The sequence below is a fragment of the Papio anubis genome, chromosome 11, assembly GCF_008728515.1.
Source record: "Papio anubis isolate 15944 chromosome 11, Panubis1.0, whole genome shotgun sequence".
Lineage (NCBI taxonomy): Eukaryota > Metazoa > Chordata > Mammalia > Primates > Cercopithecidae > Papio > Papio anubis.
The window spans coordinates 79,191,974-79,219,920 of NC_044986.1; the positions used below are offsets into that span (position 1 = coordinate 79,191,974).

At 36.8% G+C, this 27,947-nt stretch overlaps 1 protein-coding gene across 7 annotated transcripts in view; it reads left to right on the forward strand.

The window, feature by feature from the left end:
• Positions 1–27,947, forward strand: part of NRG3 (neuregulin 3) — a 1,118,981-nt gene that overhangs the window by 988,871 nt on the left and 102,163 nt on the right. For 4 of the 7 annotated variants that reach the window (XM_031652669.1, XM_031652672.1, XM_031652670.1 and 1 more), the window contains exon 4: positions 6,519–6,545. In XM_031652669.1, the coding sequence (XP_031508529.1) occupies positions 6,519–6,545 (27 nt within the window). The remainder of the gene's footprint in view (positions 1–6,518; positions 6,546–27,947) is intronic. The other 3 variants (XM_031652671.1, XM_031652674.1, XM_031652675.1) reach the window with 1 other exon arrangement.

A 27,947-nucleotide genomic window follows, 5' to 3' on the forward strand; every position in this document is an offset into this window, starting at 1 on the left:
TCTTGTTTTGGTTTGTTTTGTTTTGGTTTTTTCTTTCTTTCTTTCTTTCTTTCTTTCTTTCTTTTTTTTTTATTTTATTATTATTTTTTTTTGAGATGGAGTCTCCCTCGGTCGCCCAGGCTGGAGTGAAGTGGCACGATCTCCACTCACTGCAAGCTCCGCCTCCCGGGTTCAAGCCATTCTCCTGCCTCAGCCTCCTGAGTAGCTGGGACTACAGGCGCCCGCCACCACGCTCGGCTAATTTTTTGTATTTTTAGTAGAGACGGGGTTTCACTGTGTTAGCCAGGATGGTCTCGATCTCCTGACCTCGTGATCCACCCGCCTCGGCCTCCCAAAGTGCTGGGATCACAGGTGTGAGCCACCACACCCGGCCAGTAGTCTAACTTTTTAAAACACAGATTAATATTTTCCTGGAACATGCTTTTCCATATCCCATAGACCAGGGTTTAAATGATCACATTTGGGACTCTTGTATGATCAGAATCACCTCGCTCCGTTACTTTTAGCACAGGGCTGATGCTGAAACCCACATTGGGTTGCTTTGTCCCAGGGCTGCATTGCAGTGAGTTCCTGTTCATAGGCCAGGTAACAAGCTGAAGGTGGCATCCTGAGATTGGAATCAAGTCAACGATGTTTTCGCTTGCTCTGTTGCAGCCTGCCCACCTGGGGGCAGCCCCTTTTGTGTCAGCATATAAACAAGAGGTTTTGAATTGTTGAGTCACACAGAATTGTGAATACTTTAGAAACACCCGGGCCTTAAACTTCAGTTAGTGGTTAGATAAGAAGAAAACATTCAAGAGAAATATTGTACAATGCGGCAACTATAGTTAATAACAATGTACTTGCTAACAGAGTCCATTTTAAATGTTCTCACCACATAAAGACAAGTATGTGAGTGCACATGTTAATTAACCTGATTTAGCCATTCCACAATGTATATGTATTTAAAAATATCTGGTTGTACACCATAAATTTATATAATTTTTGTTAATTAAAAAATGTGGGCTTCAACTTTCCAAGTGTTTTCCAGGAATTTTTAGTGTTTTAAAAAAAAACAACAACACTCATTTTGTCTCACTAGGCAGGTACCTAGTCCTCAAATCTGAAGAATGTTTCAGCTCTGCAGCAGGGCTGCTGGCATTTATTAAGTATGTTGCCAGTTGTAAGATCATTTGGTTCACTGTTGGGCATATTTTCAGACTCAACATTTTATATATTGCTTGCTGTATGTGCAAGCAAGTAACTTCAACTAGGCCAGCCTCGTTGTGAAGAAATTTCCCTGGTAACCAATGAAGAAATATTAATGATTTCCCAGTTGGACTCCTTGGAGACAGATAATAGTTGTCTTTCTTTGTCCGACCCGCTACCTAGCTTATATTTCGCACTTCATCAATAAACCAGGGGTGAGAAAGTAAGTAAGTGGTGCTTCTACTCTGCCTGAGGATACTTGAAAACAACTTGTTCTCTTAAGTGGATTAAATAATTCCTCCCTGAAGATCTCATTACCTGATAATTTTGTAAAAATTAGCTTTTTCTTCATAGGAAAGGGATAAGTAAACTTTGAGTATAACTGGTAGCTAAAAGCCAAGCTGGCCTAGGCTCCATCATGTTCCCAGCACTTACGGGCAAGCTGGTTTAGAGAAAGTTCCCCTCTCTGTGCTTCCGTTTCTTACCTGTAAAATGAGCATTACAACAATCTTATAAATTGCTGTGAGATAATATTGAAAGCAGTTCCTGGTATACAGTAGGTGCTCAGTAAATGTTACCCACTACTGTACACTCCAAAGGTGGGAGTGTTCCAAAACAGATGCTAATTTTACAAATAAAAGTTTTGAAGTGTTAAAAGGAAGGAAGTTATATGTTCAAATATATGTATGTCATAGATAAAATCAAACTGTTTTTGCTTCAGCTATGTGCCTCTTCTTCCACTCTAATATCTGTGCAGTACTTGACACATAGTTTGCTGAGTGAACGAATAAACTATTAATTAATTAATCTTCCCCTGTCTCACTTGATGTTTTCCCGCAAGCATCAATATCCCTGGGCACACTGTTTGCTTTGAGAAATAGCCAGTGAAGGGTTATGAGAAATAGTGTGGTTTATGATCTGTGTATGACTCAAATGACAAAATTAATTGCTTTTTTGTCATCTGTTCTTCATGGATTTTCATTGATTCTTCCATATGAACCAAATCCTGTCTTAAACCCTGCAATAATGATCACAGTGTTTAACATTTTACTAAAACAATGGAATCATGTGCGTGTGTGTGTCTGTGTGTGTATACGCATGAGAAAGAAAGTGAGAGAGAAAGAAAGAGAAAGGTAATTTACATTAGAGTTAACTTTTTATTTGTATGTTCAGTGGTGTCAGTTTCCATGAATAAGCTATTATAAAAAAATAAATAATTTCCCATTAACATACAAAAATATAAATGCCATCTTGCTTGAGAGTATTTCTGAAAGTTAACAACTGTAATAATTGGATAACTTTTCTGTTATGTTAAAAGAGGACAGATTTTCTTTCCCTTAAGATGATTTCTACTTATCCTATTTGGTGTTTGAAAAATTTCCAAATTCTGATTTCTGTCTCTGCTACTGGTCATGAATGTACTGAGGTTTCAAAGCATTCAGATTGGCCCTCTATTAATCCAACATGCCACTCATTTCCTAGCACAATCTACAGATTCACAAAGCCCGATACTCCATATCCCTTGTCACATCCGGAGGCAGAGCACTGAAGGTCATGGAAGAAGGAAGAAAGGGCACATCTGGGTTACATCTGCCAGCAAAACAGATGACAGGCAGCCAATTCTAAGCCATCTCAGCTCCACCGGAAAGTTCTTGTTCAAACAGGCTGAATCTAAAGGCTTTCTAACTGCCCACTCATGACATGGAATGCCTGTGGTCCACTATTTGAGGTCCTCTGCTCCCTGATTTCTATACACTTGCCTCTCCTGGTTTACCTCCTCTTCTCTCTATATGAAAAAGTTTAGCTTTTATTCCCAGCCTTTTAAAAATACTATTTTTAGTATAATGATGGGTAATCCTTATTTTAAATGCCACAACTGTAGTCTCTCTGCAGTGTCCTAGATACTACAGTCATGAAGCTTCCTATTTGCATAAGAATGAAAACATGGTCTTGAGGCAGGATAAGTAAGGTTAGGACCCATACTAACTTGTCCTGTGTGTAAAGCTCAACGGGCCACTTTTATAGCTGTCTCTTTCCCCTTGAACCGTCATGCATCAGCACCTAATGCTTTTGCAAAATAAGCGGTCCTACCGAATACCAACAGACTGCCAGATGGTTACAAGTTCCTGATACTCAGTATGGGCTTGGAAAAGAGAACAAAAGTCCCTTATTCCTGATGTAACTTCCCCAGTCTCCAATCAATCAGCACCAAAAGCACAAGAAGCTATTAGCTACAAATTTCTGCCTGCTGGGCATTGGGAGATGGGGAGAGACTCCTCCAGTGTCCCACACGGGTAGCTAGACTCAAGGTTTAGCTTATAGTAATAGTTTTCTCATTTTAATATCAAAAAACACACCGTTAGAGGGAGATTTTATATGCTAATGATACATGCGATATGTGTTAGAGCATGTAGATCCTGAGTGTATGTACTAACCACAGATCCACCTTTACATCCTTGACCTCACCAGTATTTTATGAATATGTCTGTACAGTTTCCATAAAGGAAATTCCCTTCAAGACACTAGGGGCTATCTCTCTCTTTGAGCAGCCCACTCTCCCTCTCAGATTTTGAGAGCGAATCCCAAGTAAGAGTAGACAAAGAAGTTTGTTGCACCTCATTTTGCAATACTTTCACTTTGATATACACTTCTTTGTCTACTCTTACTTGGGATTCGCTCTCAAAACCTTTCGTGCAGAGAAGTCAATGACCTGAACAAGTACTGACAATAGTCTTGCCAACTTTTCTACAAACTCCATTCTTTTTGATTTGATTTTATTTTACTTTAAGTTCTGGGATACATGTGCAGAACGTGCAGGTTTGTTACATAGGTATACATGTGCAATTGTGGTTTGGTGCACCTATCAACCTGTCATGTAGGTTTTAAGCCCCACATGCATTATGTATTTGTCCTAATACTCTCCCTCCCTTTGCCCCTTACCCCCCAGCAGGCCCCAGTTTGTGATTTTCCCCTCCCTGTGTTCATGTGTTTTCATTGTTCAACTCCCACTTATGAGTGAGAACATGTGGTGTTCAGTTTTCTGTTCCTGTGTTAGTTTGCTGAGAATGATGGATTCCAGTTTCATCCATGTCCCTACAAAGGATATGAACTCATTCTTTTTTATGACTGCATAATATTCTATGGTGTATATGTGTCACATTTTCTTTATCCAGTCTATCATTGATTGGCATTTGGGTTGATTCCAAGTCTTTGCTATTGTAAATAGTGCTGAAATTAACATACCTGTGCATGTATCTTTATAGCAGAATGATTTATATTCCTTTGGGTATATACCCAATAATGGGATTGCTGAGTCAAATGGTATTTCTGGTTCTAGATCCCTGAGGAATCACCACAGTGCCTTCTACAATGGTTGAACTAATTACACTCCCAACAACAGTGTAAAAGTGTTCCTATTTCTCCACATTCTCTCCAGCATCTGTTGTTTCTTGACTTTTTAATGATCACCATCCTAACTGGCATGAGATGGTATCTCATTGCGGTTTTGATTTGCATTTCTCTAATGACCAGTGATGATGAGCTTCTTCTCATATGTTTTTTGGCCACATAAATGTCTTCTTTTGAGAAGTGTCTATTCATAACCTTCGCCCACTCTTTGATGGGGTTGTACAAATTTTATTCTTTGTATTTCACATTCTCCCCCTCCTAGCAGCAAGTTTATGGGTCCATGGCCTCTTCATCCAGTGCACATTTTCTGCTTTTCCATTATAGCACTTATGACAAAGCATGACCATAGCTTTTTCTCCATGGTCTTTCATTCATTTCTGAGCTACTTGAGAACAAGAATCCTTTCTTTACATGAAAGTGTGCCTGATATCTATCACCATGTGTATGATGACCACAGAGTAAGCAGTCAAGAAATGCCGGGGAAAAAAACGAATGCATCTACTTTTTAGAAACATTGTCACCATCTTTTTTTATATAAGTAAATGTGAACAGTTCATAAGGCAAATTGATAGGGATAGAAAGTAGATTAGAAATTACCAAGGGCTGGGAGGAGGGATGAATGAGGAATTATGGATTAGGGGTCAAAGAGTTTCTGATTGGGATGATGGAAGAATTTGGGAAAAAAAGTGGTGGAGGTTGTACAACATTGTCAATATATCAGGTTAACAAAAGTAATGGCAAAAACCGCAATTACTTTTGCACCAACCTAATAATTAATTACATTGAGTTTAAACATGGTTTTAATGATAAATTTTATGCTGTGTATATATTTTTTTCTAAATAAACTTTTTAAATGACCTATTTACAAACACAAAAGGCTTTGAAATCAAGGTAACTAGATGCATATTTTCTAAAAGGAAAAGCTTATTTGCTAAATAAAGAATTCATAAAAGGAAGCTCAGCAATTAGTCTTGGAAACAATTACAACGGCAACCATAGATTTTTCCCTTATTCTCGCTTCAGACAAATATTATGGCAACAGAAAAAAATTATTAATGAATGCAATGAATTGTAAAAGTGAATGAGTGAATAACTGAATGATTAAAACAGAACCATTTAAATAGAGGAACATCTGAGGTTGAATGCTGGGGCCCAGCCCAGTACAGTTCATTGCTGTGCTGATCAGGCAGATGTTAGCTGGTCAAGATGGTCTGCATTCTATATGCACGTAGAACAGACATGGACACAGCTGCCGTTTGTGTTTGGTAGGATGGGCTGTTAATTCAAATAGTCATGGGGCTTAACGGTCAGATCAACAAAATTTGTGCCCTGGAACTGTCTCAGATTTTGTAACCTATGTAAGAGTTTTAATCTCACTGAAGCACAGTTTTCTCCTCACTAAAAAGTGAAAGAGAGAGAGAAAAAAGTCCAATATCATTGCTGTTTTGTGGAGGTAAAGTACACCTGATTAGGGCCTGTCATGCAGAAGTTCCTTGCTTATTCACTTTTATTTTTATTATGGAGGTTCAAATAAATTCATGATGAACAAATAGTTATTCCACATAAAATATTATGGGTTCTGAAAAGAATATTAGTGCCAGATGTTCATGGTATATAACAATTTTTCTTTTCTTTCTTCACTAAATGTATACTTAGCATTGTTCATAATTTATGCAATATTAGTTCATCTAAAATCTAAGCTATAGCTCAGAGGCTTTGAGGAAATACCCAGCAGTGTTCACAGCAACTCTGCTCTTGGTGATCTGTAATGTATCTTTTCTAAGCAAACATAGGGGTTAAAATTGAGGCACATTCCTTGCCTTGGAGGGTTAGTGTTATAAGCACTGATTTTCATGTATAGAGTTTTTCTAACCTTTTTCTCTTTTTCTCTTCCCTTTCCTTCCATGCTGACTTTGGTGTAGCAGACCACTTGGGGATTGAATTCATGGGTAAGACTAAACAATTTGCTCGTTTAATATCCTGGAAATGCTAAGCTGTATGATGTACATAGTGCTTTCCTTCTCCATCTGATTATAATTGAAATGTCTCATTATCAGACGCTATTAGTAGGAAAAAAAATACTCTTGTCGAGTTTTCACTAAGTAGTGGCTCAAAATAAAATAATTAACTACTTATTGGAAAGGCAATTTAATGTTAAATGCAGTGTCTGGAATAATACAGAAGTTGTATTTGGTTCCTGGCTTTGATTATTTCCTCTAATTCTCAATTTTCATATCTGTAAAATCGGGATAATAATAGGTTCTATTTTCCTGCACATATAAATTGCTTAGCATAATGTCTGCAACATGGCAAACACTCAATAAAGGATAAAAAACAATGATTTTTATATGTCAATTTTTAATTTTTTTTCTAAATCCCCTTCCTTTTGTGAGATGATTCCTTTGGATACATTTTGGTGTCAATTTTAATTTGGAGTGTGGGCTATTAAATATTTTTATTCACAAAATTAAAATGTTTCCTTTAAAGTATTTGCAGTGAATGGTGTAGGTTTTAAAGCATTATAAGGCCTTCCATGGGCATTATTTTTATAGTCACAGACAATTGCATTCAAAATTAGACCTAATTCTCATTTTGAGTCTATGGTTGTACATTAAATGAAGAAAGAACATTTCATAAGGTTCAATATGCATCGTAGTGTATGGATGGAAAGACACTCAGGATTTAGATTTAGGGAAACTGAGAAGATCTAAATTTCAATCAAAGTTCATCGGCTTGCTTGGATTCTGTTAAATTCAGATTTTTTCTCTTATATGATGTGGATATGAATACTTGCTTTATACATGAATGTTTATGGTGATAATAATTATATACTTACTTGTATTAATTTATCCATTCACCCATTCATTCAGCAAATACTTATAAAAGTGTTGATTTGGGATGATTTTGACATAGTTGAGAGATAGATGTTAAGTTGGTGGTTGTATCGTTGGAAGTATTGAGAGTTAATTAGAAATTTGTGAGACATCTTTATGCTGGAATTGGCATTCGCAGTTGTATGGTATTACAAATTATTGCTCCATTCTCTGGTTATTACACCATAGAAAAGGCAGACAGTTCAATTCCTACAGGCTTGTGGCTTTGTTGGATAGATGTGATGAAAACTCAGAAAACCAATGAAATTTAGGATGTTGCTCAAATGAAGCACAATGGAATGTGAGATAGTTGTGGAAGGAAGTGAAAGAAGGATGATCGTCTCAATGAAATCAATTAATAGTCATCATGAGAGCACTTGAACAAGCTGGTGTGATGGAGAGATTATAGTCATATGGCAGATTGGTTGATTTGGATTTTGAAGATGGAAGAGTTACAGGAGATGACAATATTCAAAGCATTCCTATGAGTGTAAATAACCAAACTGAGGTTGAGGGGGGAATAATTTGATACTAGAGGTCAAGGACCTGAGAGGACATAGTTTCGGATAAGTTGTCTAATGGATATTCCAGTTACTCATGATAATGCTGGGGTTGGGATAGAGAGGAAAAAAATGTTTGTTTTATGCCAAAGTTTCCCATTAATAAGATAAACTATACTGGAATTTAGTAGATGACAAGGAAGAGTATAGTTAAGGGTAATGCCAGCTACATTAAAAAATAGAGCCCATGTTATTATAATGGCTCAAAGACAGTAGCAGTTTCCTGATACTACTTTTTCTCGTCCAAGGTAGATGTATTTCCTGTTTAAGGTAGCAAATGACTAGCTTTATCCAAGTAGTGAATTTGAGATCCAGGCTTCTTCCATCTTATGGTTTCATTATTATACAGGTTTCTTTGTTATCTGCATCTAGCAAGCAGATTGGGAAACAGAACAGAGCCAATGCATACCCAATTCTTAAACGACTGATCTACAAGAACTCATATCACTTTTTGATTAATATTCTATTAGCTAGAGCTAAATCACATGACCTCATTTTACTGTAAAACAGTCTGGGAAATGGAGCCCTGAGAGAACAGAGGAAATGCATTTTTAGAAATCTCTGCCACTGTGTGAATGGCATAAACATTAAAGGAACAGGATTTTTTCATAATAGACAAGAGAAAATGTACATTAGAAGCCAGGAGGACAGATTCCCAATGCTGAAAGTGAGAAAATAAAAACAGCTCTTGAGACAGGTAGAGGAAAATGAAACTTTTCAGGAAAGATTCAGGTTTTAGTTAAAATAGGAGGAAAAAAAGAAAGAGTCAAAGAAGAGATTGAGAATGCAGAGTGTGTGTTGCTGGATGTGGATGAGCAATTTCACTGAGCCAAGTGCAGTGTTTAACTGGTGGAAGAGGAGTAGATAGCTGAGTCATGGGCCACAAATTATGGAAAATTATGGGCATATTTTTTCAGTAAGAATATGTTGTTGAGAAGGGCACACAATTTGTACCCTCCTCATTCGCTAATGATGGCAGGGATTCATAGCATGGAGGTGTGAGCATCAGTAATCATTTTGAATAAAATGGGCCCTGGGCCTCTTATCCAAGAGAAATTTGCCCCACTAGTCCGCGGTGATTGCAGGCTCAGTGAGGCTTTATAAGTTGTTCAGCAGAATGCCCTCAAATGCAGGAAACACTGCGTGGTTGGTGGTGGGACTGGAGTAGCTCCAGATTCCCAGTATAGCGATGGCTGTAGCAAACTAAAATTGCCATGCAAATGTTAATTAGTGTTGAAAGAAATGGACCAGTGTCCATCCTGTTATGCTTCCTATTGTGTCTGAGGACTGCCAGTGGCACTGGTAATTTATAGAGTTACAATTTGCTGTAGATGCAATCTATATGTTAAGAGTTCTGTTTTAGAACTCGTTTAAAGAAATGTAGCTACTGACACAGAAAAAAATAGTAGATTGTTGTGTAGTTCATCTACATAAACCACAAGACTAAGGTAATAGTGAGTTTTGCAAAAGATAGATTTGAATCATAGCTGTAAGACCCTATGGGGAATGAATTCTCAGTGGGTGACTATTTGACTCCAGCGGTAGAGATTTTTTCGGAGGGAAGGGGTTGGGGAACAACTCAGGGCTCAAGGGAGTGGCCGGTATGCATATAGATAATGGCAGCTAAAAAAGGATTGTTTGCAATAGTTAATAGCTTTATAAATTTAGCGAATATACTGTTTTCACTGACCTCAATAATTCACCCCCACAGATTGTTCTAATTGAATATGTAAAATTTTGTTTGTTGCTTTGAAAACAATATTCTCAGATTTAACTTTTTTATTTTTATTTTTTGAGATGGAGTCTCACTCTATTGCTCAGGCTGGAGTGCAGTGGCACAATCTTGGCTCATTGCAACCTCCACCTCCCGGGTTCAAGAGATTCTCCTGCCTCAGCCTCCCACGTAGCTGGGATTACAGGCGCCTGACACCACGCTCAACTAATTTTTGTAGTTTTAGTAGAAACAGGTTTCACCATGTTGGCCAGACTGTTCTCTAACTCCTGACCTCAAGTCATCTGCCCTCCTCAGTCTCCCAAAGTGCTGGGATTACAGGCATGAGCCACAATGCCAGACTAGATTTAATTTATGATTATAGAATCCATATGGATAAAATTCCTTCCATTGAAAGTGCCATCATCCCAAGGAATATGGCATCTCTAAGTATGAATTCAGCTGGAAGCAGAAATGTAGGCATAATCTATATGTAAGTTTAATAATGTCAGTTTATTGTTGTGCCACCAATTAATCAATGCTAGTTCTATTTGTGTGTGTGTGTCAATTTCTTTAATAAACTTGATGTTCACAGTTTTAAGTTCATAGCAAAATTGAGAGCAAATAGCAGAGATTTCTTATGTATCCTCTGTCTTCAAACATGCACAGCTACCTCCATAATCAAGATCTCCCACAATAGGGTACATTTGTTACAACTGACAAACCTAAAGCTACATTGACTCATCATTACCATTCAAAGTCCACAGTTTACATTATGGTTCATTCTTGATGCTATACTTTTTATAGATTCAGACAAACGTATAATGATATGTATCCATTGTTATATTATCATATAGAGTAGGTTTACTGCCCTAAAAATCATTTGTGTACTTTCTAGTCGACCTTCCCTTTCCCCAACCACTGGTATTTTTTATTTTTATTTTTTAAATTTTTTATTTTATTTTATTTTATTTTATTTTATTTTATTTTATTTTATTTTTGAGACGGAGTTTCGCTCTGTCCTCCAGGCTGGAGTGCAATGGCTCTATCTAGGCTGACTGCAAGCGACGCTGGGGTTCACGCCATTCTCCTGCCTCAGCCTCCCGAGTAGCTGGTACTACAGGCGCCCGCCACCACGCCCAGCTAATTTTTTGTATTTTTAGTAAAGACAGGGTCTCACCATGTTAGCCAGGATGGTCTTGATCTTCTGACCTCGTGATCCACCCGCCTCGGCCTCCCAAAAGTGCTGGGATTACAGATGTGAGCCACCACGCCCAGCCCCGCTGGTCTTTTTACTATTGTCATAGTTTTAACTTTTCTAGACTGTCATATATTTGGAATAATACCTTTTGTACTGGCTTATTTCACTTAGTAATTTTCTCATGTGTTTTCATTGCTTGATAGCCCATTTCTTTCTAAAGCTGGATAATATTACATTGTCACGTTTTGAAGGACATCTTAGTCATTTCCAACTTTTGACAATTATGGATATAATTGTTGTAAGCATCTTTGTGCAGGCTTTTGTATAGAAATACATTTTCAACTTGTTGGTGTAAACACCAAAAAGCATGGTTGGTGGGTCATATGGGAAGGGTATGTTTAGTTTTCTTAGAAACTGCCAAACTGTATTCCAAGGTGGCTATCCCGTTTTGTATTCCCATCAACAATGAAGAGCGTTCCTGTTGCTCCACATGGTCTCCATCATTTGGTGCTGACAGTGTTCTGGATTTGCGCCGTTTCAATAAGTATGTAATAGTAACTCACTGTTTCAGTTTGGACTTCACTAATGACATTTAGTGTGGAGTAATTTTTCACATGCTTATTTGCCATCTGCATATTTTCTTTAGGGAGGTGTCTGCCAAGGTCTTTGGCCCATTTTTTAATCAGTTGGTTTTCTTGTTGTTAAGAATTCTTTGTATATTTTGAAAAATGATCCTTTATCAGATATGTCTTTTGCAAATATTTTCTGTCATTCTGTGGCTTTTCCCTTTATTCTCTTGACAATATGCTTTGCAAAGCAGAATTTTTCAATTTTAATAAAGTCCAGATTATAAAATCTTCCTTTCATGTATTGTGCCTTTAATACTGTATCCAAAAAGCAATTGCCAAATCTAGTTTATCTAGATACTCTCATATGTGATCTTCTAGGAGTGTTATAGTTTTGCATTTTACATTTAGGTCTGTGGTTTATTTTGAGATAATTTTTTGTGAAGAGTGTAAGGTCTGTGTCTAGGTTCATGTTTTATTGGATGTGGATGTCAAGTTCTTCTAGCACTATTTGTTGAAAAGTTTATCTTTTCTCCATTGTATTGTCTTTTCTCCTTTGTCAAAGATCAGCTGACTATATTAATGTGTGTCTGTTCTGTTCCATTAAACTATTTGTCTTTTTTTTTTTTTTTTTTTTTTTTTTGCCAGTACCATACTGTTTTGATTACTATAGCTTCATAGTAAGTATTGAAGTAAAGTGGGGTCAGTCTTTCAAGTTTGTCTTTTAATGTTGTGTTGACTTTTCTGGATCTACTGCCTCTCCCTATAAATTTTAGAATCAATTTATCAAGATATGCAATATAACTTCCTAGGATTTTTATTGGAAGTGCATTAAATCAATAAATGAAGTTGAAAAGAGCTGACATCTTGGCAATATTGAGTATTCCTATTCATGAACATGGAATATCTCTTCACTTACTTAGATTTTATTTTTTAAGTCTTTCATTAGCGTTTTATTGTTTTATTTGTATACTTCTTTTATTTTGCTAGACTTATTCCTAGATATTTCATTTTGGGGGATGCTAATGTAAATGCTATTGTGTTTTTAATTTCGTATCGTATTTGTTTATTACTTGTATGTAGGAAAATTATTGACTTTATATGTTAACCTTGTATCCTGTTACAGTGATATAATCATTTATTTGTTATAGGAATATTTTTAATTTTTAATTTTTTTTTACCTAAGCAATCAGGTCATCTGCAAAGGCAGTTTTACTTCTTCCCTTTCCAATCTGTGTACTTTTTGTTTCCTTTTCTTATCTTATTTAATTCACTACAACTTCCAGTATGATGTTGAAAAAGAACAATGAAAGGGGGCAACTTTGCCTTGTTCATAATCTTAATGAGAAAGCTACAAGTTTCTTATCATTATTTTGTAGATATTCTTTGTCAAGTTGAAAAAGTCCACCTCTATTTCTAGTTAACTGAGAGTTTTTACCTTAAATGGGTGTTGGATTTTGTCAAACGCTTTCTTTAAATCTGTTGATATGATCAGGTGATGTTTTTTAGTCTCTTGATGTGATGGATTACATTAATTGATTTTTAATATTGACCCAACTTTGCATACCTGAGATAAACGGATAAATGTCACTTGCTTGTGTTGTCCAGTTGTTCTATTTTAATTAGATACATAACACATTTTTTCTGTTATTTTTGTTATTCTTGCTTTGAGCAATATGAATTTCATTTATTCTTCAGGAACACAGGGTCACAGGGAGGTGATGATCTGAAGCACACATCTCTTCTTCCCAAATCTTTATACTCTCAATGACCAGCTCTATTTGTGAGCTTACTGATCAGTCTCAAAACCACAATACTTCATACAGTTTAACAAATTCCTATTTTATAGCAGGAAACTCCAAGTCATATGCTGCAAGAATCCTATATTTAATTGACACACATTTGTCACATTTACTGTATGCCAGATGTATAAGATATTGGATATGCAGATATATAATTCATATCCCTAGATGTCCAAAACTTCTAAAACTAAAAAGAGAAAGCTACACGTAAGTGAGGTGTTATAATAAGTGCACTAAAAAAGGTTTAGTCAAGATACGATATTAAAAAAAAAAAAAAGAAAAGAAACCAATTGAATGGACTTGGAAAGTTCAGAAACAGCTTTCCAGGAGAGGAGACACTTAAGCTGAGTATCAGTCAAAGTGGATAAGCTATACTGAGAAATGCCATAGTGCAGATCTATACTGGCTCCATATTGCTCCCAAATTAAAGTGAGACTTGCTATTTCAGTCTTTCTTCCTGTATCTGTCAGCTTCTGAGACTCACCACTTTAGGACTGGAAAGAGGATATCAACTCCAGGAAAAACAAGTAACCAAAAAGGTTTTTGAGTTGATCTATTAATTTTAAGGAGTGATTATCCTATTGAGGAAGCCATGCCAAACCTAATGTCTGTAAAACTGTCAACATTCAACAGGATTTTTCATTTATATTCATGAGTTTTTCTTAATGATGCTCCTGGGATTGGTACCATGGAAATTTCAACAGCAAATACTGATCTGGAATACGATGTCACTTAAAAAATGAAGTTCACTGACATAATTAGAGCAGAAATTTGGAAATGCACACAGAAGCAGAATTGTGTTTGTGAAGTTTTTGAAATAAAGAGAGTTGATAGAAAATCAGTAACCAGAAATATATATCTTAAATTCATGTCTTAACCTCATTCATTCATGCATGCATGAGGGAAAATAGAGATTTTTACAGTCAGATGTTCAAAATTTCCTTAACAGTTTGAATAGATCAAGAGACAGAATTGACAGACTTCCTCATAAGCCCAAATATTCATTGAGTGATGTGAGAAACAACCAAGCATTTAGTTTAGGCAGCTGGCCAAAGGGCATGTTAGACAGGCCATTTTGGAAGGTGCAGTAATCACGAAGGATTTCTTATCTAACAAATATCTAGCTACTCTGTGAGATGCCCAATCATGAAATATATCTCCTTATGTCCTTTTGAGCTATTTGTTAAGTAGTTATTTTTCTAACAATGCCTTGATGCATTCGATGTTCCAGGCATCAAAGATGTTTATATGAAAGCAGGTGCAATGACATTTGAAAATGTATTAGCAAGGGACAAGGAGAGTTGAAGATTATGTGGAAGATCTTTCATGCAAATTTCCTTCATTCTCATCTGTTAAACAAAATGACTGCTGTCAGTTAAATGTTTTCTTGATGATTTGACATTGTTTTTAGGATAGCATAATGTATTTATGGAAAGCATTGTTTGAGCAAATTCTGGTGTAACTTTTTTTAATCAAAAGATGTATAGAACATAGAAAAATAAGATTCTTAATTAAAATCATAAAATGTTATTCTAAGATAATCTTTGTATTTTTTAAGTTAAAAAAGAAAGAAACAGTGTTTTCCATATGGAAGGCATAGAAATGTGTTATACTCAAAGTCTGTGATATAAAATATATTTATAGGTTTAGAATTGATAGAATATTACTTCAAACTTGATCATACATTGGGTATTCTTTCATCCCCTTGTGTAAAGAAAATAGGCTTTAGTGCATTTTAGTGAGCACTGGGGATAATATCCTAAGAAATGACCAGTTTATGATCCTGTTTAGATGATAGGAAGTGGGTTTTTTTTTTTTTCTTAGAGCTACCCTGCATATTGTAAATGAATTGGTGTTTTCCCTTTAAATCTAACAGGCTCATATGTCAATCAAATGAATTCATATTTCTGTTCTAGTTTGTGAATTGGCATTAGAGATAGAACTGAGGATTCTTTTTTCCTAAGTTGGAGTCTCTGAAGTAGACTTATTTGTTAAAAAAAAAAAGTGTTTTCATTCATTTGAATATATTATATTTGTGTATAGAATAAAATGGTAATTTATGGATATATATGCATAGATGTGTGTTTGTGGAGGAGTGCCATTAAAAGAGTTTAGTTTTGCTAGTGTGCCCTTTGCCATGTTAAACTATATGAGAAATCAGATATAGTGGAAAAACAAAAGTTACATGATTCTTTAAGCTCTCAAAATAAGTGCAGGAAGTAGTAACTATTTATATATTTATCTTATAAATGACAAAACCTGACTACTAATTAGCTGAAATATCTTTCTAAAGAGCAGGAAAGTAGCAGATAGGAGTTGAATTCTTTCTTTCTTTCTCCAGAGCTCTTGAATTATTTAGGTGACTAACGGAGGGGCAAGCAGGCTCCATGATTCCTCAAAGAGGTTATACTCTGGCAATGTTTCAAATGGCAAAGCAGTTCTGTGACTAGTCTTTAGTTTTTTGAAGGTGATGTTCTCTGAATCTCTTCATGTCATAAGGATCTTGGCTAGTAACTCACAATTATCCAAGCTACAAGCAAATGAAATATGAACCAGATCTTGTTTATAGCTGTATATTCAGAATTATAACTGCCAACAGTATAAAAAGGACCACTTAGCTGGTCATTGTGTTCTCTCATATGGGATAATCTACAGAAGCTGTATTGTATTGAAGGTTTTGTGGTGAGTACAGACTGTGTTGAGTGAAGTCAGTTGGGTGGTTCTACTGTATATGCCATTGGGGTATAAAGACCTTACTCATCTATCTCCTCTGATAGAAAACATTTGCCAAATGAAATAGTGATTTGAACCATCTCTCCACTGGTTCCTAAAGATTCTGTTGAAGAAGTATTTAATACTTACATAATATTGTTTTCTCACTTATTTTATTTTAAGGAATATGACCACTCTCTATTTTTTATTTTTCAAGGCAGGGTCTTGCTCTGTCACCCAGGCTGGAGTGGAGTGGTGTAATCGTGGCTCATTGCAGTCTTGACCTCTCAGGCTCAAGTCTTCCTCCCATTTTATCCTCCTGTGTAGCTGGGACCAGAGGCATGTGTCACCATGTGTGGCTAATTTTTTTTTTTTTTTTTTTTTTTTTTTTTTTTGGTAGAGATGGGGCTTCTCTATGTTGCCAAGGCTGGTATCAAACTCCTGGGCTCAAGAGATTCTCCTGCTTTGGTCTCTCAAAGTGGTAGGATTACAGGCGTGAGCCAGCGTGCCCGGCCCACTCTCTCCCTTTACACTTTGATTTTTTGTTTGTTTATTTTAACATAGACCTCAGTACGTGCGCTGTTAATCACAAGCCCTCCAAGTATTTTGTTTTAACAAAGTTATCTTTATTTGACATGGATGTTCCAAAGACTACCAAGCCATACATGTAAGGATAATATTTTGGCTTAATTATTAAGAGTAGTCATTAGCCCATATTAGTACCTCCTACTGGGAGAAGTAAAAGTGTTTACACAAAGTCGTGACAACTAAGTCAAATAAATTCAATTCTGAGATAATTTTCAGGTAAGATTAATAGTGTTCAGTGATCTTTGAAAATGATATAACCAAAAGATGTATTGAAGAAGTATGCAGGTCTATTAATCATGATTTCTACAAAGAAGAACATGAGTATTTCTGTGAAGACGTTTTTGGACAAGATTTTAACATCAGCTAATCAAATTTGATTGGTAGACACTGAGGAAAGTATTAAACTATTGGAAAAAGCAGTGCTGTTCACTGAGGGATAACATAAGACCAATACATCTTTGCTAGATTAATCGTATGATATTTTCCGTAAAGTTGTTAAATAACTAGATCGGAAGTTTCTATGTAGGTGTGAATATATGGATGTTAGCAAAATCTTGGGCAGACTTTCATGAATTTCTTATGTAATATGGTGAAACATTAATTATGTAGTAATTATATCGTGATAGGTAGATTTGGGGCAATGAATTCTAGCTGAAAGATCAAGACCAGCCATGAGCAGAGCTTCTAGTTTCTTCTAGGGAAACATTTTTATGAACTGAAATAAGGGCATAGCTTGAACATTTACCAAATTATTGAACTTCTTGTAAAAAGTGAATGCTTCTTTGTCAGAGAGCAAGTCTAACAAAAAGGATTGGACATTGGACTTATCAAATCAGACTCAGAATAATCTGATCTTTTAATCAGTGTCTAGTTGATTACTTACATATGCCAAATATCTCAACTGCACGTGAGTTGGTAGTAGGTTCTGAAAATGTGAAATGTGTTAAAATAAAGGGAAATAACGAGCAACAATGATGTTCAGATTGTCATTAAAAAATAATTCTCAGAGAGAGTCGGGCATGGTGGCTCACACCTGTAATCCCAGAAGTTGGGAGGCCAAGGCGGGTGGATCGCTTGAGGTTATGAGTTCAAGACCACCCTGACCAACATGGTGAAACCCCATCTCTAGTAAAAATACAAAATTAGGCAGGTGTGGTGGTGCGTGCCTGTAGTTCCAGCTACTTGGGACGCTGAGGCAGGAGAATCTCTTGAACCCTGGAGGCAGAGGTTGCATCGAGCCAAGATTGTGCCAACGTATTCCAGCCTGGGCAAAAAAATTGAAACTCTGCCAAGAAAAAAAGAAAGAAAGAAAGAAAGTAATTCTCAGAGTTATCAGAGAGGTTAAAAAATTGTTTTTTTATATCCAGTTCTGCCTTACAATTGCTTCAGGAGCTAGGAAAAGTCAGTGGAATAGGAGAGGGAAGAAAGGACAATGATGGAACATCTGCAGATGCAGCAAAGTGAAGATGATACAGGTTCTTTTCAATAAGTAGAGTCTGTCTGCTTTGTGAGCTCATGATGGTTCAGTCAGTCAGAATGTGTTGAGTCCCTGTGAGAGCTCAGGCCTTGTACTGGGCCAGCTATAGTAAGTCAAACGAGACAGACTCTCAAGAAGTTCACAGTTCAGTGCATAGGACACACTTTTTTTTTTTTTTTTTTTTTTTTTTTTTTTTTTTTTTTTTTGAGGCTGAATTTCTCTCTTGTTGCCCAGGCTGGAGTGCAATGGTGCAATCTTGGCTTACTGCAACCTCTGCCTCCTGGGTTCAAGCAATTCTCCTGCCTCAGCCTCCTGAGTAGCTGGGATTACAGGTGCCTGCCACCAGGCCCGGCTATTTTTTTTATTTTTCATTTTTTTTATTTTTAGTGGAGACAGAGTTTCACCATATTGGCCAGGCTGGTCTTCAACTCCTGATCTCAGGTGATCCACCCGCCTTAGCCTCCCAAAGTGCTGGGATTACAGGCATGAGTCACGGTGTCCAGCCACATGGGACAGACTTTTAAACCAATTATTGCAATTCTTGCAAAAAGGACTTAAATTGAAGTTTTGTTTTGTTTTACGAAAGGTCAGATGAAGATGTCCCAGACATATACAGGATGTTAATATATGTTTGACACACATGAACATAAATAGGATTTGAGTTCACATACATGTAGAAAACATTAGGTTCTGTACCTCTACTGCATTTTTTCACAAAGTCTTAGGTGTATTCTATTCATCTGTGAATCTCAGAGAGAAATCTATTGTAGGCAACCTTTTTTGAACTTTTTGTCCAAAGGAGCATATATGCTAGAGCTACGGTTAAGGTAAATCCTGGGGTAAAGGGAGACAGAGGAAGGAGCACCCACATACATCAGAATAGTTCAGGCCATTTTTAAGTGAAAGAATAAAAAATAATGTTTCTACAGTTGGCAGCTGGAGAAAGGAAACATGAGAGAGAGGGAAAAGGAAGAAGGAAATAAGAGATGGAAGAGCACATTTGGGAAATGGCAAGGAGTCCCAGAACTGGATAAACTTGATGTAGCTGGTGAAGGGGCCAGAGCAGATTATGACCATCCTGTCTGCCCTTTGAAATAAGTGTAACCTTATCTTGCTGCAGAAGAAAACCTTCTGAGGTTTCAAGCAGGAAAGTGATGAGATTTTCTTAAACAGCTTACTCTGTCAGTAGCTGTGAGCAGAGTTTGCCTGAAGGCACTGATCGCAGAATCCTAGCTAATGGAACGAGCTTGGGATTTTACTTCAAATATTCACCAAATGCTAGCCCTTTAAGCAACCCTGTGGACATTAGAAGGATAAATTTTCATTTAGTCTATGCCAGATTCAGAGAAAGCGGCAAGTGCAGAATGCCTGGGGAGGCAGTGAGATGAGTTGCAAAGTGGACCTTGAACTGGTCTTCGAGGGAAGAGCATTTGATTTTTATGGGCAGAGATGGAAACATCCTAATGAAGATGTCAGCGTAAACAGGATGAGGATGAGGCAATCTGTTTGGAAATTTTGGCTCGCATCAACAAAGGGAATCACGTTATAATTTAATTTGGATTACATATAACTTTTTCCTTAAAACATACATAAAAGGATACCATTCCCCTGCACGAAACTTTCTAATGGATTTAGAAAGAAATCTAGGTACTATCAGCTGTCATGCCAAGTCTTCCGTGCTTTGGCTTTGCCTAGCACCCTGACCACTCCTACCACGTTATTATTCTCATTTCTCTACCTACCCCAGGGCCTTTGTCCTGCCTTTCCCTTAGCACTAGCTATTGTACTTATTTGCACATGGTTGATTCCTTCTCATAATAAATAATTCAATTCAATACATTCTGTAAGAGATTTGACTTAGCCTCTCTATTTTATGCACTGCCTATTTTATTTGTATTAGCTTCTTTTGTTTCCTGCATTGCATTTATTAAAGTCTAACTAATTTATGTGTTCACCTTTTTCTCACCAGCCTTTTCACTAGGAAATAAATTCTGCGATAGCAGAACTTGCTGGTTGTGGATCTCCAGCCCAATGCTTAGCATAATTATAAAAGTTCAAGGAATACTTATTGAAATAACACTTGTAAAAATAAATGTAAATGGTATATGTTTTTCTTAACTCTTAAGTTGCTTAAATGCCTAAAACGTATAAGCAAAGCACCCATGAAACGCAAGAGCGTGCAATTTAGTTCTAGATTAATTCTCAATCAGAGATCTTCTTTCTTGAAATTTCCTCTGTTTAATCAGTAGCATTAAAAAAATGGTATTAATTTAATGAAGTTTTTTTTTTTTTTTTTTTTGAGATGGAGTCTCCCTCCGTGGCCCAGGCTGGAGTGCAGTGGCAGTGGCGCGATCTCAGCTCACTGCAAGCTCCGCCTCCCGGGTTCACGCCATTCTCCTGCCTCAGCCTGCGGAGTAGCTGGGACTACAGGCACCCGCCACCACGCCCGTCTAATTTTTTTTGCATTTTTTAGTAGAAATGGGGTTTCACCGTGTTAGCCAGGATGGTCTCGATCTCTTGACCTCGTGATCTGCCCGCCTCGGCCTCCCAAAGTGCTGGGATTACAGGTATGAGCCACTGCGCCCGACCTAAAGAAGACTTTAAATTTGAAGCTTCCAATTCACTTAGTAGTACTGAATGCTAAAGTTGTTAAACATTAATGTTTCCAAGAGAATTGGAACTCAGCTTACGGAAGTCAAGTAAACTTGCTTATCCAGCGAGGTCGCCTCTCTGCACGTTGCATTCACTCTTCTGAGAAGGATTTCATCCCTTTTTTTTTTTTTTTTTTTTGCATGAGAATTGAAGCAGAAGATTATGCTGTATTGAAAGTATATTGAATATGGGCTCCTTTTATTGATGAAGCTTTCAAGCACTCACCAGTTATGAGGCATAGAGGAAAGAGAATGAATGTTCACTATTATATAAGTTATGGGCATGGCAGGTGACTTCACAGGAGTTATCATATTTTGTCTTTTGAAGTTACCAAGAATCTTAAATACGTGATGTATGAAATCAGTATAACCTGAGTGACCTGACCTTTGGTTTGGGGAAAATTGCTCCCCAAATACTGATGAGCAGCCCACACTGAGGCCTAGCTTCAGCCTTCCCTGCCGGTTCTAGTCCACAGGGGCCTCTCTTCCCCAACCTCCGACAGCATGGAGTCGTGGGAATACCACTCACCCATCCCATTCGCCTCCCTTCTCCGGCTGCCTGAAGTAAAGGATACTTCATTTTAGCATCCTTGGGAATACCAGATTTGGGGAGCTATGTAGTATGTATTCAAGAAAGCTGTCCATATTTAGAGTGAGGGTGAGTGAGACTGCCATTCGTCAGAAAGAAAGACATAGAGATTCAGGACACAGAAAGTTAGTCTTTTTAAAAAGCCTAGTAAGGGAATTTTTTCCCATGATATATGTGAAGAAATAAGGCCGATGAAAGTAAAAGTAATATGCCCAACTGATAAGTAGTAAAGATGAATAATAATCCAGATCCAAATGTCTCTAAAGCTTGAACTCTTCCCATAATCCTTCCCTAGCAGCATAATATAAAATGGTGTGTTTTCTCCAAATATGATGATATCCTAGTTTGTGCTGGGCTCTAAGCACACTGGGTCAGGGCCATAACTACATTCAACTAGGGCCTCAGCTGTAGAAGGTACATCATGGGTAGGTTGGCCAGATTAGTAAATAAAAGTGCAGAACACCACATAAATGTCAATTTCAAAGATGTAACAAATACTTTTTTAGGCTCGATATGTTTCGTGTATTGCATGAGGTGTGTCTATAAACATCGTATTTGTTGTTTACATGAAGTTCAAATTAATTCATTTTTGAGTATTTTATCTGGCAACCCATGCTGTAGGGCCATGAGCATCGTAAGGAGTGGCCCCCCAGTGACCCATTTCTATCTCACACTCCAGTTCCCAGGAAGGCTGAGTTAGAGTTAATATGAGCAGTGCAGGAAGATAAGCAGAATTAATGAGGAACCTTAGCAAAAGGGGTTGAAATAAGAGAGTGCTTTGTGTCCCAAGGGGCAGCTCTGCTTGTTACACAATGAAAATTAGGCACAAAATGCTAAACTGTTCCCAAATTATCTCGGCAGCTATGGTTGTTTAACAAGGCAAACACAACCTGCAAGCTCATTGGTTCTGGGCAGGATGGATCCTGCTGTCAGAGCAATTGATGAACTATTTTAAAGCCAAGTTCTTATTGTGAGTGAAATAGATTAACACCTCAGATATGGATGCTTCAAAAAGCAAATAGCAGCATGCGAACTTAGTTAATGAGTTTTTGAGGAAGAAAGTACCATTTAACTTACCAAAAGATGCAGTTCAAGGCTTTATTAATGAAGTAATAACAGCTGTGTCTTTATCTGCTCACTACCCATTCATTTTCTCATTACATTCAGGCTGCTAACTTCAGTCACAAACATGCTTGTGTGAGAATGTAGGGCCTTTTATTCCTACCAGAAAATAATCAAGATGTCTATCTTCTAGAGTTGTACTGTATCACAGTAGTGATTCAATGATTCTACCTTTCTATTGCTGTGAGAAAAAGGCCTGCTATGGGATTCAAGCACTGTATTAAACACACACACACACACACACACACACACACACACACACACATATTCTCACACACTCACACTCTGAAGCCAGGTGGACATTTATCAAATTTTGACTTCATCTCCTATATGCTGTGAGACATGGGCTATCTGCCTAGCTATATATCTATGTATTTTTGTATGTGTGTATGTATCTATCTATATCAATGTCCACCTCTGGTGGTTCATTAATATAAAGATTGATGATGTAACACACCACATATGCATGTCTTGACATATAGGCAATCAAACTATGTTCTTCCTTTCTTCGTTTCCTAATGTACTACACTGTGTTTTCCTGTTTTACTGAGTGTGCATGTGTGTCTGGAAACCCTCAAGAACCGGGCTGTGTGCTTTAGGAGTCTTCCTCATTTTTTTCCCCTGGAACAGCGCCAAATACTACAGAATTTTAGATGCATCTTGCCTCACCACCTGGCTAACCTCATCTCATCTACTCATGCCTTTCTCAAGCATTCAGAAGCATGTTCTCTTCTTTTAACATGCCGTAATTCTCCATACCCATCTTTTCTGCATGTAATTTCTGTGTGCCATGACACTGAGAGTTACCACCCTTTGCTAGTACATCTTACATGCAGATCTGCATTTTTAGTGTATAAGGCGCTTATGTGTTCTACTGTAACTTTGCTAGATTATGGTGTTACCATGGTTTATGTCTCTATCCCCAAAATATTGTGAAAGACACAAAGGACATTATCATCTCATTCCAGTCTCTGCTTGAATTTCAAATCCCACTGTCTAAATCAAATCCAGGTGAAGATGAGGCTCTTCACATGTAGTTCCTTAAGCTTTCACAAAATGGGTAGAGTTCTTCTTGACTGTAGATGTGTCAACTAGACAATTATCTGTCCCACGTACACCTAACATGCAACGACAGACAAGCAAACAACGTTATAGACATTTCTGCTGAAAAAGGATGGTGAAGGGAATGGAAGGCACTAAAGAATCACTGGTCCGTAGCAAAAATGTCACCAAATAAGGTAAATGTTGTAAGTTCCTTGGTTAGGTCTCAGAAGTGATATCATACCACTTTTGCCATATCTTATTTGTCAGGAGTTAGTAGGTCTAGCTCACATTACAAGGAGATGGGGTCCTTGAGGGCATCTTAGAGACTGTCTACCACATACTTTCCCAGAGCCCTTGGCTAGTTTGTGTAGGACTTCCATATGCTACAAAGGTCTATATCACACATTCTTTTGTGTTATCTTCTGAATACTGCCTGTTTAAGGTGGGTAACAGTTGCTACCAATGACTAGGACCCCAGGAAAAGCCCAGGTTTAAACACCTGACAAACCAATGATTACATTAGCTGCCAGTGGCTACCTCTGCGTGGGTGATTAAGACTATTATTCACCTGTAAAATATTCATCCCTCTCTCATAGGAATGTGGTTAGTATAAAGCAAAATAATGTATTTGGAAGAAAACAAGCATACCCTTTCTCTAAAAACATTTACTTTTATAAGTTTACGATGCTTTCAATGTGTAGAAGACATTGTTTCAAATGTAGTTACATAATACGTTGATGTATGCGGAATATGCTGTATAAGAAGGCATGCCTTTTTTTTCTTGGAAAGTTATATTGTTATAAAAAGTCATGTTTTTGTTATTAAAATCAAACACTATGTATTTACAGGTCTTTTTTTGCAGCAATTGAGCAATCAAGCTCTTATTTCTGTGAATAAATGACTAATTATACATTTAGTAGAAGCCTCAGAGATCAGCAAGTTGAACCTGTCCCTTTTAGCTGATCAGTCTGTATATAGAGTTGAAATCTGTCTGCCTGTATAGCACAGGATCATAAAGTCATAGATTCTTGGAATTTAATCTTTGCTTTCTTAATTACTAGAATTTGGGTACATTAATTTTACTGAGTCTCAGCACTCTTATCTGTAAGACAGGGCTAATAATAGTACAGTGTATATTCTAACAACTCTTGGAATTGTTGAAAAGAATTTCCCAAGTCAACTTATATTTGTTCTCTAATCTGCTGCTTCACCTCATAGTCTGTCTAGTACTTCAACATAATTATCCTGGCTTCTCTCTAAGTCTTATTTCCTTAGTCATACTTATATTATTTTCAACTCTTTCTTTTCCTGTGCACTATTTTCAGAAAAGCTGTGGTTTGTCATTAACTTTTCAGAAGTTAAAACCCATGTCCCATGGTATTTTGAACCTTAGTTGAGAGAATGTATGTCATACTTCCAGAGTAGCTCATATGCAGTAAATAATCCAAAGTGTCCTGATTCATCTTTTCTATCATTTTTTTTTCACACCAGAGTTGTGGGTCTATCCAGGAGATAGCTTTGTAAACATTTCACTATAGTTTCTTTTTCCCCTTCTCCAGCCACACTTTACAGAGTGGAGATGATATCATGCAATTCTGTCTATTTGAAATGTATTTATATTAAGTTTTCTTGGTATGGAAATATTGCTTATATTTATCTTGTAATTTGTTTTGGCTTTATAGTTGTATAAGAGATATAAGCATAATGGGTCTACACCTTGTTTTACCTGTCTACCATTAAAAATTTCCCTTGAAAAAAGAAAGATGCTTGTCTTATATAACCGCAGTTGTTTTATTATAGCCTTTAGTCAATGAAAATATCACTCTTAGTGGACTAGTCTAGAACTGCCTTTTAGCAACTTCTACTTATATATTATATTTGCGATGATTTACTTGAGATATAACACTTTACATATTGTTCTAACTTTGGTCATCTTTGTTTTTTCTGTCCCACAGATAAAATTACAGATATTTTTGCATATTGAGGAAATAAGATTTAAAAATTTGACATTCTTTCAGCCAAAAGAAATTTGGAAAATATTTTTCACCTTTCTGTTTTCCCTGATTAATGTTTAAATTCTCATCAAAACTAAAGTAACTTCTAAAATGCCATTGTAGGTAGGATCTAGCAGTTTGGCAATGCCCACAGTTATGACAAACACAGAAAACTGATATTGCTGTAAAATGGATACTAAACTATTAAAACAATGTGACATTATCCCCTGTCCTTCTTTAACTAGTAGCATAGTTGTGCTTTCTATTTCTAACTGATGTTTGTTTTTCCAACATATATTTACCAAGTTTTACCTAGAATTGTAGAACCAAGTGGTTCTTACTCTTCATACTGCAAAGACCTGAATGATGTTTGATAACAACAGAAAAATATATGTTGCACTAAGGATTAGTGTTCTTGCTATTGCCACTAGTCTGACCAATGAAAAGATAGTAATGTGCACATTAAAGTTCTTTTCTCTCATATATACAAAAAATATTGATTCTATCTGATAACAGCTGGAACTTTTCCAGTCATTCTGTCCTTCAGATATACACACTGACAAGTGAGGACATACTGAGATGGGTGTGGATGTCCCTTATTTATTGTTTGCTGTAGAAATGGGATCAAAATCTCAGAACTACAGTTGCAGATTTCAAAACCTTCTTTTTTTAGCTTGATGTTATAATAAGAAAATATCTTCAATTTGGTAAAGTCAATCTTCTATCCAAGAAGAATAATCTTCTGCCCATAACTATAACTTTTCTAAATACTCTTTCTTTTTTGGAAAACGTATGGCTATGTATATATTTCACTACTGAGAACACAATGAGTTTTCTAACACAATTGTGACAATAGAAGGCAAAAGCATGATGCTCCTGTAGCTGAAACATGAGCATTAAAGAAACTGTCTCTGGGAAAGCTGGAGTTTTCTCTGAAGACTACAGTGTACCTGCTGGGTCACAGTGATTTCATGGTCCAGGGAGATTGCTTGATTATACCCAACATCTTAGGAGGCTGACATTTCTGTCAAGTTGCCATTGTTGAAACAGCAATAGGATATGAATATTATTATTTATTAACTATAATAAATTGTAATTTCTTCCAGTTTATAAAGCTACTTGAGTTTGTAAAGCTTCTGCTTATGTAAAAGTGAGACTGAAGTAATTAAGACCAAATGTAAATTGTGTCATATGCCAATACAATCTTCAAAAAAAAAAATATAAACTATACATCGTAAGTCAATTGCAATGTAATCACTAAGGCTTTCAGGGTTTTAGGTATTGAAGAATTGTAGGGCATCTTTGGGGGAAAGTTTACCAGATATCTGGAAATGAATCCCCTTTTGAAACTTTGAAAATGGTTAAGATCTGGTTCAGTCTGAGATTCTGTCCCATATACATGGTAACTCAGGTTCTCTTACAGGAAGAGGAATGTGTATTTGACAATTCTGAGGCTTTTTATAAAGTTTCAGATTGGATCAATACCTTTTGCAGCTTTTTTTGACTAAATGAAAACTACTTCAAATGCATTATTTTACCTATCCAACTGACTTAGTGAATTAATGGAATAATACGACCAATACACTTGGGCTTTGGGGCTTAGTATTGTCAGTGCTATTGATTTGTTCGGAATATTTCCATGAATAGTTTATGGGATCATAGCACATTGTGGCTGAACAGACCTTTGGAGACCTTTCAGTCTGTAATCCAGATCTGCATACTTATTGTGAATTGAGGCTGAGAGATGCTACGAGATGTGCCTACATTTTCTCAAGTAAAGACAAAGTTAGGTTTCAACAGCACGCTTTTCTTGGCTATCTGCTACTAGGTGTAGCTTATAATTTCGCCATTACTGCTTTTGTCTTTAAATGACAACCAGTTCAGTTCCTCAATTCTTACAGCCCAATGTATTTACACCTAGATAGAAAGATAGACAGTTGTAGTCATTCTTCAATGAGGATTTCATACAATTAGCTTTGAGACTTGATGACACCCTTGTAAAATCGTTCTAATTAGCAGAGATGCATTATCACAGAAGCAGTTCTTACCCTTCAGAAATGTCTAGGGAAATGTCTCATGCAGTCATTATTTTGATCTGGCTAAAGATGCAGTGTAGCAAGAGTGGCTAGGTTCTACTCCCTGACGCTGTCATGGTGTTATTTTCAAAGGGTGTCTGTAAGCTCCTACTACTGTGCTGCATTCATCTGTGTGTCCCTCATGCCCAGCTCAGAGATTAGGATAGAGCAGGCTCTTAAATGTTGCTGGACAATTGGATTTTCATAAGTCACTTTTAATGATTTTATATATGCAAGCATCAGCTCCGATTACACTGGAAGTGTTATTCTACTCTTACCTAGATGACATTTAAACTCCCTTCACATTGAAAGACAAAATTAACTAAACAAAAAATATGGTTCAAAGAGTTTATGGCAAATAGAATTTGGCTGTGAATTATGTTTTC